The sequence below is a fragment of the Canis lupus genome, chromosome 32 (assembly GCF_011100685.1).
Source record: "Canis lupus familiaris isolate Mischka breed German Shepherd chromosome 32, alternate assembly UU_Cfam_GSD_1.0, whole genome shotgun sequence".
Lineage (NCBI taxonomy): Eukaryota > Metazoa > Chordata > Mammalia > Carnivora > Canidae > Canis > Canis lupus.
The window spans coordinates 35,745,301-35,763,392 of NC_049253.1; the positions used below are offsets into that span (position 1 = coordinate 35,745,301).

Here is an 18,092-nt window from a genome sequence, read left to right on the forward strand (position 1 = left end):
ATTTTATTTATTTATTCATGAAAGAGAGAGAGAGAGAGAGAGAGAGACGGAGGCAGAGACATAGAGGAGAAGCAGACTCCATGCAGGGAGCCCGATGTGGGACTCAATCCTGGGACCCTGGGATCACACCATGGGCCGAAGGCAGACGGTCACCACTGAGCTGCCCAGGAGTCCATCTTTTTCCGAATTCTTAATTGAACCACAGTACGCATTCCTCAGAGGAGTGAGTGTTGATTATAGAAGATAAAATAGTAGACCAAGAGGAGGTCTTTGGGTGCTGAAATTTCTTTGGGTGACTGTGGAGTCTGTCTCTTTGGTCATTTCTGAGTTTAAATTTCTCAGATACAAAATCTTACTGTATCTGTTTCCCTATCACTATAGCTTCAATTGCTTTGTGAAAAGTGGATTCACTGGGAAATGATCTTAAAAAGTACCAATGATTTCCTGCCTCAGTGATGCATATTCAGCAACAAAGATTCCCAGCTGACAATTTACCATTCTACTGTTATTCAAGAAAGCACAGAAAGCATTTCTGTTTCCTTCCTTCCTGTTCTAGTTCTGAGCAGGAGATGCTAGAGCCCACTGTACATCATCTGTCTTCAACTCTGTCAAGAAAGGAATGCTGTTCAGAGATCATCTGGAATTTGTCTGAGTTTGATAATGTAGTACAGAGCAGTTCTAAAAATAAAGACGGGATTGTTGTGTCCTTTGGGAGCAGCTGATTTCATCACTGTTGTTTTTCACTTGTAGCCTGTGCCTTGTAGGGTGGTTTCTGTTTCTTGGAACAAGCTAAGAAGAGCCATTCTGTTTCTGGAATGCTGGAGTACGGGGTCTGTTTTTAAGGATAATATTTGGCTCATACAAGGAGCCTGTGTTCCCCCAAGTGTAAGGTTTGGTGCCTACAAGGAGGATTAGCATCTGTGGGAATTGAGGCTGAGAAATCGAATAGAAGTGCCACGGTCAAATAAAGAAGTGTTTATTTATTGATATTGTATTGAACCTCTTTGTGAAAAACATATTAAGTTCGCATAATTGAACAGGAGATCCAATTTGCTGTCTTGCTTTTGCCTGATAGGGAAGGTCAGCGTTAGGTTTTATGGCTTCCAAGAGAGTTCAGTTATTTTTGCATTCAAGGCTACCAGACTTTGAGGTAACATCTCCTTTATCTGTGCTTATCTGTATTTAATAATCAAACAAGGATTCCTACAGAATATAGTCTTGGGATATATACTGAAAGACAACATAGAAATTTCTTAAGAGCTTGGTAGCTGTATATACGATAGTTAAAAGATTTTCTCTGTCATCTATTGAGGTTAAGGGGAGGACCTTATGATTATTAGCAATCTTATAACTCACTTTACATATTAGAATTTCATTCTCTATCTTGGTCTTCTTTTTTTTCCTTTTTAGATACTAGCTCAGTCATGCACTGAAATCCTGGAATTGCGGCCTTCAAGTGTCTGTGTGGGGGGTAAGTGGTTAGAATTTAAAAATACCGTGTAAGAAATTGTATTTTTTCCCCCTAGTTAAATTATATGATTTGAAACTCATGTTGGAAAGAGAATAACAAAATTAACTTTTTTGGCATCCTTTTCTGTAAGAATTTTTAAATAATTCCTTGAAATATTTCTATTTTAAATTCAAATTTTTTAAGATTGGAGTGTTATTTTAAATAATGAACATATTGTGTGACAGGCTTTTAGAATTTTCTGTATATTTAGTTCATGTTTGAGACCTTTCCTATGACAAGTAAAATAAAATATGAAATTTTTTCTTTTATCTAATTATATAAACAGTCGTGTATCTGTAGACTTTGAGCTCTGTGCTTTGATGACCCGGCCAAAGTACAGTCCCTCTGGCCTGGGGCACATGAAGAAGTGATGTATGGGTGGATGGCAGGAAAGAAGTAGGTGGCTTCATTAGCAGGTGCCAAGAACAGACTCAGGTTTTAGCACTTTGAAGCCATCCTTACCCAAAGAGAGTGCGATTCTGTTTCTTGTTCAAGTCTGACCTGGAGTTCATTTTAATATAGAAAAGGAAAAATATTGGGTCTAGTGGAAGAGGAAATGGGCTGTGTAATTTCCCACAGAGCCTCCCAGCCTCTGGGTATGGTCTGAAGTTCTGTATCTTTTAGACTTCCTGTTTAATGGGCTTTGAGATGTTTAAGAGGAATAGCGCATTTGGACATCCCAGAGCATCCCTCTGCTTTCATAATTTTACCTCATCTTCATAACGACACTATTTGACAGTTTTATAATCCCTGATTCACAGATGACAGAATTGGGGCAGAGAGGTTCAGTCCTTGTTTTACTAATTGTCCCATTTGACTCTTGTCTGTGGACTCTAAAGCCATGTTCTTTTCACTGAGTCACATTTTAAGTTTTACCTGCACTTTAAATAAAATTCCTTTTATAACCTGCTTCATGAGGAGAGGCAAAATGATATTTTCTTCCACAATAAATTACTATAAATATGTTAGATTCTGATAGATAAGCGATTGTTGGAGAAGATTGAGAGTTAATCACTGTTAAAATAGTTCATATATCATCTTATAGCTAAATAGCAAACATTTAAATGCCAATCAAGATATTTGATCAGTTAGCTTGTTTTCCTAGCATTTTATTTTACTCTCTAACATGTAGTGACTGCTCCTTTGATATAGAGTCCTGAGCAGTAAGTTGAATAAACTTCCTTTAGTGACAGGCCATAGACTATGAATAGTCCCAAATGCATGACTTCTGGTGAGTTATAAATATGTATGCAACAGAAAATGAAACTGGGATTAGCAATGTCAAGAAACCGTTAAAGAACTCTATAGGGAGTTTCAGAGAATAAAGAAAATACAACACATGACAGTTCTAAGAAAGAAATGAGTAAGTAATTTTCTTTACATTCCCATACCTTAATACCTGAGAGTAGAGAAGAACAAAGAAGCTTCTTTCCTGCTGATATTTTCCCAAGGATAGAATTTGGGGAAGTTTCTTTCTCTCTCTTTCTTTTTCTTCCTTTCTTTTTCTGGGGACAGAAATGAGGGGAGGGTAAGTTTCTGTGGTATGTGGGAATGACTGTTAGGCTTCAATTCAAGTATCTTGGTTACTACCGGAAAACACTTTGTTTAAAAAATAAAATAATGCCTTTTTATATGGCAATAGATGATATCTTCCCTGAATTTCCCTAAAGGGCCCAAGATAGAGAGTTGGAAATAAAGCAATGTCTTCATTGTTACTAGTAGGCTGAACGCTATGAAGAAATTCATTCTGTGCACCTTGACACTTTCAAGTTCTCTCTCTCTCTCTTTTTTTACAGCAGGGATTAAAATGTTATTTCTCTTTTTACTTCTAGATGAATTTCAAATTGTTTTGACTGGAAGAGGATTCAACTTGGGCAGTCGAAATGGGAGTGTTCTCTGTACCTACACTGTAAATGAAACCTACACAAAGAGTAGGTTCCTCAAGTGTTTCCTCCCCAAGTGTTCAAGTGTTTCCTCCTTTTTTTTTCAATTGAAATCGACCATGCTATATTTTTAATCAAAGGAGAAAGAAATGAAGTCCAGTGGTAGTACAAATAGTAATAATATTTTTGTTATGTAATGATTATAACCTTTGTTTATAACTTAAGAAATGCTGAACCCTATCCTAGGAAGCCTCATTTTACAAATAATGGTTCCAATTATCTGTAAGAGTAAAACAATTTGTCCATGGCAATATAGCCAGGAAAGGGCCAACCTGAAAGTTGAACCCAGTTTTCCTGACTATACTCTGTGTGGACCACATCAACTGCTTGATTTAATTGCTTCTTTCTCTAGATTTATTTATTATTACTCTTGCCTAAAAATCTAACTCTCTTGGACTATTCTACTACTTGTTGCTTTATTTTATTCTCACTCATTTTCTTTATCTAATTTCCCAATAACTTGCCAATCAGCTCCTCGACATAAGCTTTTTGTCTTACAGATATTTTATATATTTTATATATTTATATATTTCACATATTTTGATCTTCAGTGCCTGCTCAGCACAGTTTATTGATAGTTACCATATTTATGTAATTATGTTTTATTTTTCCTAATGTGTCTTTCAAAAAAGCAGATGAATATAATGTTTTAATCTTCATTCTGAGAAAAACTCCTTAAATAGATCTTAATATTCTGAGCATTTTGGATCTCTTTTAAGACATTTTTCTTCATCAATGATTGTAGTGGCTTCTAAAATTTTAATCTGTAATGCAGATGCTATAACTCTATGAACTCTGGTAGAATTATTTTTTGAAAGATTCATGTACAGTTTTGCTGTTTTCCTGATGGTACTAAATACTCCAATAGCGCAGCTTTGCCTATGTACACAGCAACTGTTCAGTGTGTGTTTGTTGAATTAACGTGGTGAGGATCTCAGCATGGTAAATGTCATAATTAATTCTTCTCTTTCCTGTTAGGATCATCATTTTGGTGAGGCAAGGACAATAATATTTGTAACAAATTCTTCATAGCAGATTCCACAATTGAAGAGGACAAAATAATTTTATTTTTATTCACTAGTCATCTGAATCTAAGAGTTAGCTTTATGAGACTCCCTCTGAGTACATATTTGATTATAGTATGAACATATTTTTTCCTTCACTACATAAGATTAAGTTTATTAAAGTAAATCCCCAAACAAATAAGTGGAGTCAGATTGTATTTTCATCCCTTACATTCTAGGATTATCCATTTGATTATGGAACTTTTCTGAATATTTATAGTCCAAATTTTTTCTAATTTATTATTAAAATAGGATAATTTAAGCATTTAATTTTATTTATTTATTTATTTGTTTGTTTATTTATTTATGATACCACTATCTTATTAAACTCTTGAAATAAATTCATTCTCTTTGGATATTCATCTATTCTCCATTATTTTTTATTTTTTTAATTTTGTTTATTCATGAGAGACACACACACACAGAGAGAGAGAGAGAGAGGTAGAGACACAGGCAGAGGGAGACCCAGGCTCTCCATGCAGGGAGCCCGATGCGGGACTCAATCCCAGGACTCCAGGATCGCGCCCTGGGCCAATGGCAGGTGCTAAACCGCTGAGCCACCCAGGCTGCCCTCTCCATTATTTTTAAATTCTGCTTTTAAAATATATATCATTTCTCCTTCAAAGACTAAGATATTTGAAAAATGGAGGTGGAAAAGATGATAATTTTATAGTATCTACAAATATCCATGAATTTAGTCTAATAAAATATCATAACTTCTAACTTACCATTATTGCATATCAATGAGGCATATGATCTCTATTTTTTCATTTTCTTTTCCTTCTCTTTTTAGTTGAAAGTCTATTTAGTTCTTCATGGTAATATATCTAATGTTCCACTGTTGAACCCTGATTACCATTATGTTTTTCATACTGTTGATAAAACTGTGTGAGATACGTAAAGTTCTATATTAATTCAGTTGTGTTTTATTTTCTAGGTGTGAATCCAGTAAGTGTGGAGCTGAATTCTATGCTTTGTCCTGCACCTGCCCTGAGTAAAGTTGGAGAGTAAGCACTTCATTAACTTTTTGAAAACATGTTAGCTGTATAAATTATTAGGAAATGATGACAAATATACATTAATTATATACTACTACTTTTTTTTTTGATGTACAAAATGAACATGAAAATAGAAAGCTCAAGGCAAACCACTCTGGTTAGTACTTTATTTATAATATGCTTTTAGTAGGTTGAAAATGCTAAAGTCTGCTTTATCTGGTTTCTTAAATATTGATTAAAAGGCCCTATAAATATTTATCTGGATGGGTATGAGAACTATTGCTAGAGCCTTTAAATATTCAGAGCTACAGTCATTATTTCGAACTTGAGAGTATTACATTTACACATACACATTTACACACACACACACACACACACGAGTTCCAAAGTGAGATTTTGACTAATTACTATGGTAGTCAAATATCAAGATAAAAGAAGAAAAGGAACGTGGCTCAGTAAGGCATACCTTGGACTAGGAAATATTTGTGCTTTAATTTGTATCCAGGTCTTGTTAGGGTCTATTTTCTCATGTTTGTTAGTCTGGCAGTAAACCATAATGATAGCTGGTTAAAATAAGGGATGTTTAGTTTGGATGAAGAGCTTTTGTTTAAATCCCCTAAACACCGATAATTTCACTAGTCATTTAGTATTTCCATTTGTGATTTTCTTTTTACCCTATTATGAGGGAAATGATTGCAGACAGTTCAGATGTTCCCTAGTCCAACAATAGTGATGACAATATGTTTAGGATAATAAAAAAGTTACAGGATTACTTTATATTGATCACACATATCCAGCAGAGGAAAAGAAAATATACAGAGTTTATTAGCTTCTCCTAGTTTTTCTGTTTCTGTCCTTGGCAGGAATGGTTTTGTTAAGATAATTCATTTATGTCACCCCCTCCACTTAAAATCCTTGATAATGGGTTCCCTATTCCCCTCAGAGTGAAAATCTAAATATTGCAATGTTCTACGAGGTTCTGTAGGATCTGGCCCACCTCACTACGTCTTCCTTTTGCTCTTTCTGTTATGGTCACACTGATCTCTCTGCTGTTCTTTACAACTTTGGCACTTTTACACTTGTTCCCTATGCTTGAAATGCTTTGCTCCTCATTCACTCTCACTTTCTTCAGGCCTTGTTCAAATGTCACCTTGGGAAACCCTTCCTGATCACCCTATTTAATTGGTACAGTCTTCTCCCTCTGAAGTTTGGCACTCCCTCTTCCCTTTTCATGGTTAATTTTTTTCTCCCAAGCATTTATTTGTTCTTATATCTCTTTTCCTTCTAGGATAAATTTTGTTTTGTTTCTTGCTCTGTCTGTAACACCTAACACAATACTTGACACACAACAGATTCATAAATGTTTGTTAGATGAGAAGATGTCTGCATTTTTCTCAAATATTTTGAGTTACTAGTTATATAAGAAGCAAAAAGAGTACCTGTGATTGCTGGGGGGTCAGGGGCTTATATCAGGTAGGAGATAAATGACCAGAATCTTACTGGGGTGCATGTCATTTAAGAGAACAGGAAACTATCTTGGCTTTTTAATAACAGTGATTGGTTAAGGAGGACAGTTTACTTTCTTCTCCAGAGTAGTTATAAAATGCAGTATGCCTGTTCTGTCCCAGACACTGAATTTGTTTTGCCTTTCGACACTCTCATTTTGAAGAGGCTACTCTAGAAACTACTGATATTCTTCAGTGATTTGTAGATTGGCTAAATATGCAGGAGGCGTGATTTTAAAAAATCATATAGAACATAATAAATATGAGACATGAGAAGTTGTCATTGGTTTGGCTTTTGATGTTAATATTTCACCTACAAGCAAGCTGAGGATTTTGAGGGAAGGAGATCTGTCTAAAATAATAATTTTTGCTCTTTCTTTCTTTCTTTCTTCCTTCCTTCCTTCCTTCCTTCCTTCCTTCCTTTCTTTCTTTCTTTCTTTCTTTCTTTTTTCTTCTTTTTTTCTTTTTTTCTTCTTTTCTTTCTTCTTTCTTTCTTCTCTTTCATTTTCTTTCTTTCTTTTTGGTATCAAGGACATGATACCACTGAGGCAAAGCATGAGAAGGTTTTATTTGTTAATGTATTGGGCATTACAATGATTGGAGACATCATTATTGTTCTTCTAAGTATGTTGTGAGTAATTTGGACCTTTCCTTTGCCTTGACTTTTATTCAGATACTTTTGTAGGTGATGAGCTCTCTTATGAGCTTGGATTAAAATCAACACAACGGAAACAGTTTAGCCTTGTAAGGTGACTGATGCTTAATATGTTTGCCTAATTAGCTTTTGGCTAAGAATTCAAGCCCATTAAGTAGCTAGTTAGTCTAGGTTTCAAACAAACACATCTGGCCCAACAATGAATGAAGGTTTTTCCTGTGTGAGGGTGACAGATGTGGTGATGGTTCCCCCTGTTCTCTCACTTAAATAATTAACAACACCCCAGTGAAGTAACCCTAGATAGACAGCCTCAAAGCCAGATGCGTAGTCTCAGAGCTGGATCCGTGGACATATGCCTCATCTCATTAGCCTGCTCTATCAGTTCCTTTCTCTTCTTTTTGTTACTTCCTGAATTCCATTGTGTTTGAGGATTATTCTTTTAAAAACCTAAAGGTTCCTGATTTTTTTTTTAAGATTTTATTTATTTATTCATGAGAGACAGAGAGAGAGAGAGAGAAAGAGAGAGGCAGAGACACAGGCAGAGGGAGAAGCATGCTCCATGCAGGGAGCCCGATGTGGGACTTGATCCCGGGACCCCAGGATTATGCCCTGGGCTGAAGGCAGGTGCTCAAACGCTGAGCCACCCAGGTGTCCCAGGTTCCTGAATTTTAATTTGTAAGAAGGTTAATGTGAAATTGCTTTACTTGGAGATGGGCAGCTAGGACAATAGATTTGCATTTGGAAATTGATCTTGTGGAGTGAACGAAGATTAAAGCTATCTGGGTAGATCTTATCCAGGTATATCATTGGTTAGCATTGTTGAAATGGGTCTTTGAAGTACTTTCTTTAAGAGAGATCTCTGTTTATCAAATTTCTTTATTTAATGTAGATTTCCAGGTTGACATGGATGGGTTTTTTTTTTTTATTTTATGTATTTATTTGAGAGAGAGAGAGATCAGGAGAGAGAGTGGGAGAGGGAGAGAGCATGAGCAGGGGAGAGGGAGAGGAAGGGGCAGAGGGGGGAAGGGATAAGCAGACTCCCTGCTGAACTGGGGGCACAGGTGGAGGCAGAGGCAGAGTCAGGGTTCCATCCCAGGACCCTGGGATCATGACCTGAGCCTAAAGGAAGAAGTTTCACCAACTGAGCCATCCAGGCGCCACTAAGGTAGATGGATTCTTAGTACTTAAACAGGAAGAATGCAAAGGCGGTAGTAATGAGGTCATTCTTTTGTATTTCTTTCGTTGGATGCAATTTAATTTTAAAATGTCATATGATTAAACATATTATCTTATCAAGAAAAATCTATAGATAGTTTGGGAGTTTATTTCCACCAGTGGCTCATTTGTACCGACATGTCTTAAGTTTGAATAGGAAGGACTCTGTGAAGTTCTTCACCTCCTTCCTTGGCAGGGCATTTACCTCATGGTGTGATGTGCAGGTGTCACCAGTGCTTGCAGTACAGGCTCATCCTCTGACCCCTGTTTAGTGAGACATCAACAATAGCACAGCTGCTCTGCAATAGTTGAGATCTCAAACCTGTAATTTGGCAAGAAGAACAGAGCAAATTGGGTAAATATACATAAACACATTGTGAAGGAAGAAAAACAGAACAGAATGAACCAGAGCCTTATCCTACAGCTTGTTTGATAGAGATGATTTAAGGAGGCATATGGTATAGTTAAATGTGCTTTCAAAAACATTGGCCAGAGTCTTCTGGCAAATATGAAATAAATATCTAAATCAGATGAAACTGATAGTATTAGTTCTTCCTAAAAGGCAATGTGGGAAGAACTTGACAGAGTGTTTTGAGTAAGAAGTGGTGGGACATGAGTATATGTGGAAAATTTTAAGCATGTGATATTGAAGGGTCATTCAAATGAATGGTGTGGCAGACTTGGGGTTAGAGCCTGACTTGGTAATAGAATCTTTTTATTTTCTTTTTCAACGTTGTTATTTTTTTTCAATATAACTATTTTGCCTGGAATGAAATCTATTCATTCTGCTTCTCTTTCTTGGTTTGACAAATTCTGCTGTTAGCACAAATGAACACTTCTTTTCAAAAATATACCTATGTATGTATGTATTATACAATCTCTAATAACATTGTTTTAGTAGCAGGTGATATAATAATCCCTTATTCTCCTGTTCCTTATGAGGAATGAGACTTGATTTATTTATTTTTACCATGGATACTAGGACATTAGTTATATCTTTACTTTGAATGTAAACATCAAAATCTTGTGAGAGATCTAATCTAATCTAAACCTTTATAAGGCTGAGTTTCTTTATTTCTCAACCCCCCACCCCAATGGTAGAACATTTGTCTCTTCTTTCACATGATGTATTGCTTGCTAATTATACCTATAAATGTGATCAGTTCATCTAATCTGTATTGCATCTCTATCCCAAGTATTAGATTTGGTTCTGGATATTGTCTTTTAAGAGGAACAACAGTCAATTTGGGCACATCGAAGGATGGCTCACAAGATGTTGCCTAGAATGGAAACATTAAATAGAGCATAATTTGAAATACTGAAAAATATGATTCAAGGGTGACACATCAGCTGTCTGCAAACATCAGCTCTGTCATCTGAAAGACAGATTTGATTTATTCTTTATTGCTCCCAGGAAAGGAGAAGGAAAGAGTGGAAGGTAAAGGGAAGCACATTTCAGCTCAATGTAAAGAAGATCTTTCTAACAACTAGAATTACTTAGCGAGTGTTTTGGTAACCAGAAGTGTTCAAAGAGGAATAGGATAGACGATGAGACAGAGGATATCCTTAAATATGTATTTAAATTCTCTTATATACTGCTTCTAAGTGTTATATTATCAATTTTTTTGATATTACTAAGGCATTTGACATTTTTGATGAAAAGCACTAAAAATCGAGTGATCATTTCAAAGTATATTTTTATATAATATTTTATTATTTTATTATAATAGGCAAAAACAGTTAAAGGGAGTTATTTTTGGTGTAATACTTCATCTCTGAAGATGGCTTTTTTTCCCTTTTGAAATCTAGCAGTCTTCACATATATTAGTTTACACATATATTGAAATATCTAAAAAAGAAGTTATTTTAATTCAAGAATCCTTTAACTTTAAAGAAAGTATCCTTAGACAAAACATTAATTTACATATATGCTCATCACTAGAAGTGAAATCTGTAAACTATTTGTAAATATAAAGACCTATTTTTTCAACTCATAATCTTTATTATGGATAAAAGTAACTTTTATAAAGCTCTGCAGAATAATAGTAGCACTCAATTTCAAAATTGTGCAAAATTGTGCAAAATTGTGTATGTGCAAACTGGAGGTAAATTATTTATTACTTCTAGCAAATGTCTTTCACAATTTTATTTAATTTTCTCAACCTTTTAATGGATCATAAAATGGCAATCTTTTATTGAATACACATAAAGTCAGTAGTAAATGAATACCTTGCAAATAAGTTACTATGGACCTAAATGTCAACCATATTTCATGGTGTATGAAATTTCTTAGTTCAAAGTAGCCCTGACATATGGCCCTGAGCTAGTTTATTTGGGAACTCCCCTACATCTTTAAACATTAAATAAACTCACTGTGACCATTAGGACTTACTGAATTTTATTTACTTACTTATATATCACAATACTATTTAATAATTTTTCATGTGGAACGAATTTAGTTTTATCACTGTTGAGTACCAACTGACATTAAAATGCACTTCAAACAATCTTTTTGTTATGGTAATTTGTTTAAGTTTTTTCTATCCCTCTTCTTTTTTTTTTTCTTAAGTGAACTCTAGGCCCAATGTGGGGCTCGAGCTTATGACTCTGAGATCAGGAGTCAGTGCAATATGAACTGAGCTAGCCAGGCATGCCTACCCTTCTACTCTGGAAAAATATTCTAAGGTTGGAACAAAGGGTGGATTAAGATATTTGTAAGCCATTCTAAGCAATGTAGAACCAATTTACAGAAAAGGATGTTGGAAGTTGTCAGTTCTCAGCCTTCTTTACCCTGACCACCCCTGCCTTATGCACCGTGGGCCAGTCCTGTCTCAGAAGTTCTCCCTTTGTCTTTCAGGACTTTATACTTTCACCTCCTTTGGCTGCAGCTTCTCAGATGTCACTGCAGGCTCCTCTTCTTAGAGTCCCTTAACTCAGTTATCATTATGCATCTTCTCTAAGGCTTTCTTTTCATGATGATGAGCTCCAAATCTCCAGACAGGATCTTTTCCTTAGCTCTCAACCCATGATCCAAAAGTCCACCATCCAAAAACAACAACAACAACAACAACAACAACAACAACAACAAAAGTCCACCATCCACATGTCTGCTGACTCACTGGGATTTTTAATGGGCACATTCAACCTGAAATTCCCAAGTACAACTTATACTCCTTCTCCTGTGTTTTCTATGCAACCCACCTCACAATAAGACAGGGATTTTGATCATCTTTAATGATTTCTTTCCTCCTCCTCTTACATATCCAATAAATATCTGATCATTTTTATTCTGACTCCTTAATATCTCCCAGTTTTCATTTTCACACAACCCTTATTGCCACTATTTCAGTTCAGTCTGACTTTGGTTCTTATTTGAAATACACCAAGATATTCATATTTGGTCTTTCTACTGTAGAATTTACTCTTCCAATCCATGCTCTACCCTGTAAAAAGAATATTTGTAAAACACATAGTTTAAGAACTCTTAAGACTAATTCCAAATGTTTAAAAGATGGCATCCTGGGTTTTTCATGATCCTTCTCTACTCTCCTTTCCAGCCTCAGGCCACATATTCTCAGTTTCACACTCTGTGTTACTGCCATGTTGAATGGTTTTTAGTTCCTTGACTGCTTTGTGCCTTTCTTACCTTCCAGCCGGTCAAATAGCACTCCTTCCTCTTGGATCCCTTTCTAATCCCAGTTCCTCATCATTCATCTTTGAGTGACTTCCTGCAGGAAAGGAAACCTTGGTTGATGTGCCCGTGGCAAAGCCGAACCAGCCACACCTAAGCAGGAGGGGAGAGACAGAGGGAGAAGAAGAGGTAGACACGCTGCTGAGCAGGGAGCCCCATTTGGGGCTGGATCCCAGGACCCTGAGACCATGACTTGAGCTGAAAGCAGACACTTAACTGACTGAGCCACCCTGGTGCCCCCTCTCTATAATTTTTATATTACAGTGAGTAGAAGTTTGTTAAGCCAAGAAGCATTAGGTAATGATTTTATTGCTGCTTTATATTCTTCTGTGTTATCTGTATTATTTTTTCAGCTTGGGTCTAAGAGATTTTATATAAAAAGTATCTTGTTATTCTAAATAATCTGTTAGAAAAATAGTCAGGTGTTACAATAATGTGAGAATACCTGCTGTGTTCTAGCCACTGTGTTGGCTATTTTATGCTTATTATTTTATCAAGCTCTCCTCCCCCAAATAACTCTGACATAGGTAAAATTATTCCCATTTTACAGATTGAGGAATGGAAGATTGAAAGTGCAGTGACTAGGCTTCGAACCCAGAATTCCTAGTTCCTCAACTCCTGGCCTAGACCTTTCCTCTTTTATAATTTTAATTGATTTTGAGGATAAATAAAAATGAACTCTACCCTCACTTCTCACTTCTGTATGGAATTAAGTAAAACCAGCATGGACTTTCATACATTTTTATCCATAGTAAAGTCTCTATAACTGAGAGTGTGGGTTTTACTGTTAGTAATACACTAACCAGAAGTAGGAGTTATGTAGGAATGAGAAATCTGTAGATACTAACAAAACTGACATGAAAATATGATGGAAAACATTACATACATGTGTTGGAGTTTTAGGGTAATGAAAGATCAGGGCATTAGGTTTGGGTTAGAGGGTGGGGTGGCTTTATCAATCTGTGTGCCAGCAAAGGAGCAGCATAACTTTGGGCAAATGGTATCATTCATGGCAGTGCCGGTATCATACCAATAATTTCAAAAATGTTTTTCTAAAGAAATGAAAATGTTTAAAAACAGAAGTAACTTTAATAGTGTATTTTTCATGTTAGCTTAGCATTTAGTGAATGCCCTCCTACTTAACCATGAGCAATATATGAATATAACAAAAATCTGGAGGAATGTCACTCAGCTCTTGCCAATGAGAGAAATTTAAATGTAAGACTCTAATGTATTTATCAAGGATTAAGGAATTATGGGGTAGAAATAAAAGCACTTTGACTACAGAGTCAGAGAAGTTCAATGTTTGGGCAAGTTACTTTCATAAGCTTGGGTTTCTTCACTTGGAAAGTGGAAAAAAAATGCTGCTGTCCGGCACAGTGGGTCTCTTGAAGGTTAAATGAAAAGATGAACGCAGTGTGCCTGGCTCATAGTAGGGACTTGATAAATGCCGTCGCGGTCAGTGCTGTTGTTGATGCCCATGCTCTGCTCTCAAGAAGGTGAAGATAATATTGTTTCAGTTGAGGACACATGTCCAAAGAATCATCAGATGACTTTCCATATCTGTGGAGATTCAACTCAGTTTTATGTGACACTAGCTACATCATACTGGGCTGAGATTTAGGGATAGTGCACAGTTGTTTTGGTTGCCTACAAGATCTTGTCAGGAAAGAGTGAACTTCTGTTCTTATTCCACTTAGATAAGCATTTGTTTTTTTTTTTCTTCTTCTTTTTTTTCAGTCTGGAAGCATTAATATTTTTAATGTTTCCTTCATTAATTAGAGAAAGATTTATTTCTGGTGAATTCTAAGTGCCAGATTTTAAACAACCTCAGTCTATATCTACTGAACCCATGAAAGCTGAGTCAGTAAGATTACTTGCAACAATCATACATTATGGTGAATCAGATCATCTTCCCCCAAACTAAAACCATGCCTACCATGTCATATGCTTTCTGGTACATGTTTTAAAAATAGAGGAATTGGAAACCAGGAGAGATTATTTTTGGATTCAACTATGCTTTGTCTTCAAAAAAAATAAAACAAAACAAGGGACTCAGTTCTGCAGAATAAGCAAATTGGGTTGAAGTTTTCTTTCTTAAATAAACCACTTGGCATTCTGTGGTGAACTAGTTCAAAAGTTCAAACAAGTTGATGTAAACATCTTAAGTTCTCATTTGTTTCTGGATATAGCTAAACTTGTTTTTAATATTTTGGAGGGAATGATTTACAAGAAATATTTTTAATAAGAGTATTTGTGAGTTTTGAAGAAGAGTTCAACTCTAAATTTGCTAGGAGTATCTTTCTTGGTGGCTCTGTCCTGTATGAATCCAAACTACATATCACATTGAGCAAAGAAACACATTAAAGACTTTGATTTCAGCAAGCCTGTATGGTTTGATGGGAAGACTTCAAAATTAGTTAGAACCCTATGTAGCTTTACCAGTTTAGGCAAGGTAATTAGCATTTCTGAGCATTCTGTACCCCATCTGCACAACTGTGAAACTACTCCTTACTTTAAGGGCTATCGTGTGGATTAAATGAGATAACATCCATAAAATGCTGAGGGTGGTGTCTGGCACATAGCAGGGACTAAATAATATACTTTATCTCCCCTCTCTGGCATCATAATTGAAAATTTTATCCGTGGTTTGAGATTGCTTCTCTTTTGTCATAATTCTCTGTATCTAGTAGTATTTGGCTTTCAATTCAAGAGATAGGGAGGAAATCTTCTAAATATAACAAAATTTACTAATTCAGAGTAATCAGTAATTTACTAATTCAGTAATTCAGTAATAGCTAAAGTATCTTAGCTATTAATTCTTGGAATTTAGAATATTTTGTGAGAATGGGAGTATGCCACTGCATAGGAGCTAGATCACCAAAATGTTACCTACTACTTTCTACTTTAATGAGTGGATAGCTTTGAAATGTTGGCATACTGATCATTATAGGATAATATACTGTGTAAACTATTTTAGAAAAGGTCTGTTTCCTTAATATTTAAAAATCTCCTTGTCATTTTTTTTGCCTTTTGATATCTTGTTAGAGCTATTTTTTTTCCCTTGTTAGAGCTATTTAATAATAAAAAAGTTACCAGGGGGGCCTGGGTGGCTCAGTCAATTAAGCATCTGGACTCTTGGTTTTTGGCTTAGGTCATGATCTCAAGGTCGTGAGATCAGGCCCTGCATCGGGCTCTGCGGTGGGCATGGAGCCTCCTTAAGATTCTTTCTCTCTCCTCCCTCATCCCTCCTCTGATGTTTTGTGTGCCCTTGCTCTCTCTCTCTAAAAAAATTTTTAAAAAAATTTAAAAAGTTACCAACTCCTGGCTGACTGATCCCAAATAATTAATTACTAGAATCTGAATTAATGCAATTTTAATTATTACTAATTGTCTTATAGTTTGAAATCATGTTTCCAAAATAAGAGCTGCAGTCTAACTTTGATGTATCTTAGTCATGAAAAAAAATTATTCTTTCTTTTACCTTTGCTGAGATATTTTGATGTCCTGGGACCATCTACAATAAATACCCACAAGGAAATTGCATTCTCTTTTTTCTTCAGTTTATTTCTCTTGTATTATCACTTTCTCTATGTTTTACCCTTGAATGATTTATTATTTCCAATTTTTTTATTCTTAATAATCTTACGATGATAGTAATGTCTGAAGATAGGAAAAATAAGCTAAATAGGATGTAAGTAAGGGTTTTTCTCTTCTTTTTAGTTTTGGTGAAAACAGTCTTAGCATTTCTCTCAAGGAATTTTTTAATGTTCTTATTTACATTAATACTTCTGGAACGATTAGATCATTTAAGAGATTTGCCTCTGGCTACTAAGTAAGGACTGGACCAAAGGATGAAAGGAAAAAGCTGGGATAACTGATCAAAAATAGACTTTCCTACTAGTTTTGAATTACATAAGGAAATTAAAACCTCCTATAATCCTCTGGTTTTTAATTTGTTTTTAATGATTTTTTTTCATTTTCTTTCAGAACTCTCGATGTTTCGGTGAGCTTTAATGGAGGAAAATCTGTCATCTCGAGTTCATTAATAGTCACAGCCACAGAATGTGTAAGTAAAAAGTTTGCATAAAGTTACTTTTTAAAAATGATTCCATCCAGAAATAATTTATGGATTGTCAGTGTTGTTGCATGCTGTAATAAGGAAGATGTAAACAATGACAGTGGAGACTACCACAAAAACTCTGTATGGAATTTATTTTAGATTTTTTTTTAACCTTTAGCCTTATTAAAAAGAGATTTTAAGATAGTACAAATTTTATTTTGATATATATGAAATTCAAGTCATATTTAAATTAAAAATAAGGTAGGAGAATGATTTTCCAATGAAGCATTTTCCTTGAAACATTAAATATCAAAAAAAAAGAAACATTAAATATCAAAATGGAATACAGTTTTTTCTCTCATGAAGGTTGAATTGTTGTCTAAGACTTGATTATGTTTTTGAAATTATTAGCATATCTTAATGATGACCTCACATTTTGTTTATTTTAAATGTTGGTGCTTTCTAATATGAGTAAGTAATTTGATTTTGATAGCTTGATATATCTAGATTAGAACTCTGTTTTGATTGAGATGATTAATTTGTATTACCTAAGATGCAATAGTTTAGAATGTAAACTTCATTGTTAAGACAGTGTTTTCCTTATAGTTAAGTTTTGGGGTTCATTTTTTTGATATTTGATTGTTGAACATGAAAACAGCACTAAAAGGAACTGATCACATGGCTATTATTTTTATGAGTATAGTATCTTTTTAAAAAGTGCATTACCCAAAGCAAAAACAACAACAACAACAAAAAAACCCCTAAATTTTTGCCCTTCAAAAGACCAAAATTATAAACCAAAACATTTTCTCACATCTCATGTTCTCACAGTTTTATATTTTGATCTTTTAATCAGAGAGATATCCTTCCTTCCAAAAACAAAATAATCCAATATTATCTGTATGGAGACAATGGTCTTTCTCATTGTAAGATAACATTACAAGGAAAACAAACATCTATAGGGACCCTTGGGCCATTATTGAATTCTCTGGATAAGTCTTTATCAACACCTGTCTCTGTTTTGAAAATACCTAGTTTTTGTTTTTTCTCTTTTTATTTGTAATTCATGTTGCAATTTGCAGATTTCCTTGTCTCTCAGGATGTGGTTGAGATAGCAAACATTTGTGGTAATAGAGTTTCTCAGTGTTGAGCTCACTGAAACAGTGTTCTTTCGCCATCCTTCCTCTTACTCTGTGCCTCTAAGCCATCTTATTTCACCTCTCTTCCATGCAAGCAGGAAAATAAGTTTTTGTATTCTATAACTACTCACAGTTTTGGTGTGCAGGGATGCTGAGATTAAGTGACTCATTTGGAATTTACACGTCATGTACTTTTCTGAAAGTCTTCCTAGGCCTTTCCGGTTCTCAGGAAGAGTACATTTGTGACTCAAGTTTAAGAGTAAGGTGATTTTAAAAAAAGTGACGTTGGTTGTGTCAGTGAGAATGTGG

General features: G+C 35.1%; 1 protein-coding gene across 2 annotated transcripts in view; it reads left to right on the plus strand.

Annotated features, from left to right (window-relative positions):
* The window catches only part of ANTXR2 (ANTXR cell adhesion molecule 2), a 159,942-nt gene that overhangs the window by 43,796 nt on the left and 98,054 nt on the right, over positions 1-18,092 (plus strand). For both annotated transcript variants that reach the window (XM_038582324.1, XM_038582325.1), the window contains exons 8-11: positions 1,411-1,471; positions 3,343-3,441; positions 5,455-5,524; positions 16,572-16,650. In XM_038582324.1, coding sequence (XP_038438252.1) covers positions 1,411-1,471; positions 3,343-3,441; positions 5,455-5,524; positions 16,572-16,650 — 309 coding nt within the window. The remainder of the gene's footprint in view (positions 1-1,410; positions 1,472-3,342; positions 3,442-5,454; positions 5,525-16,571; positions 16,651-18,092) is intronic.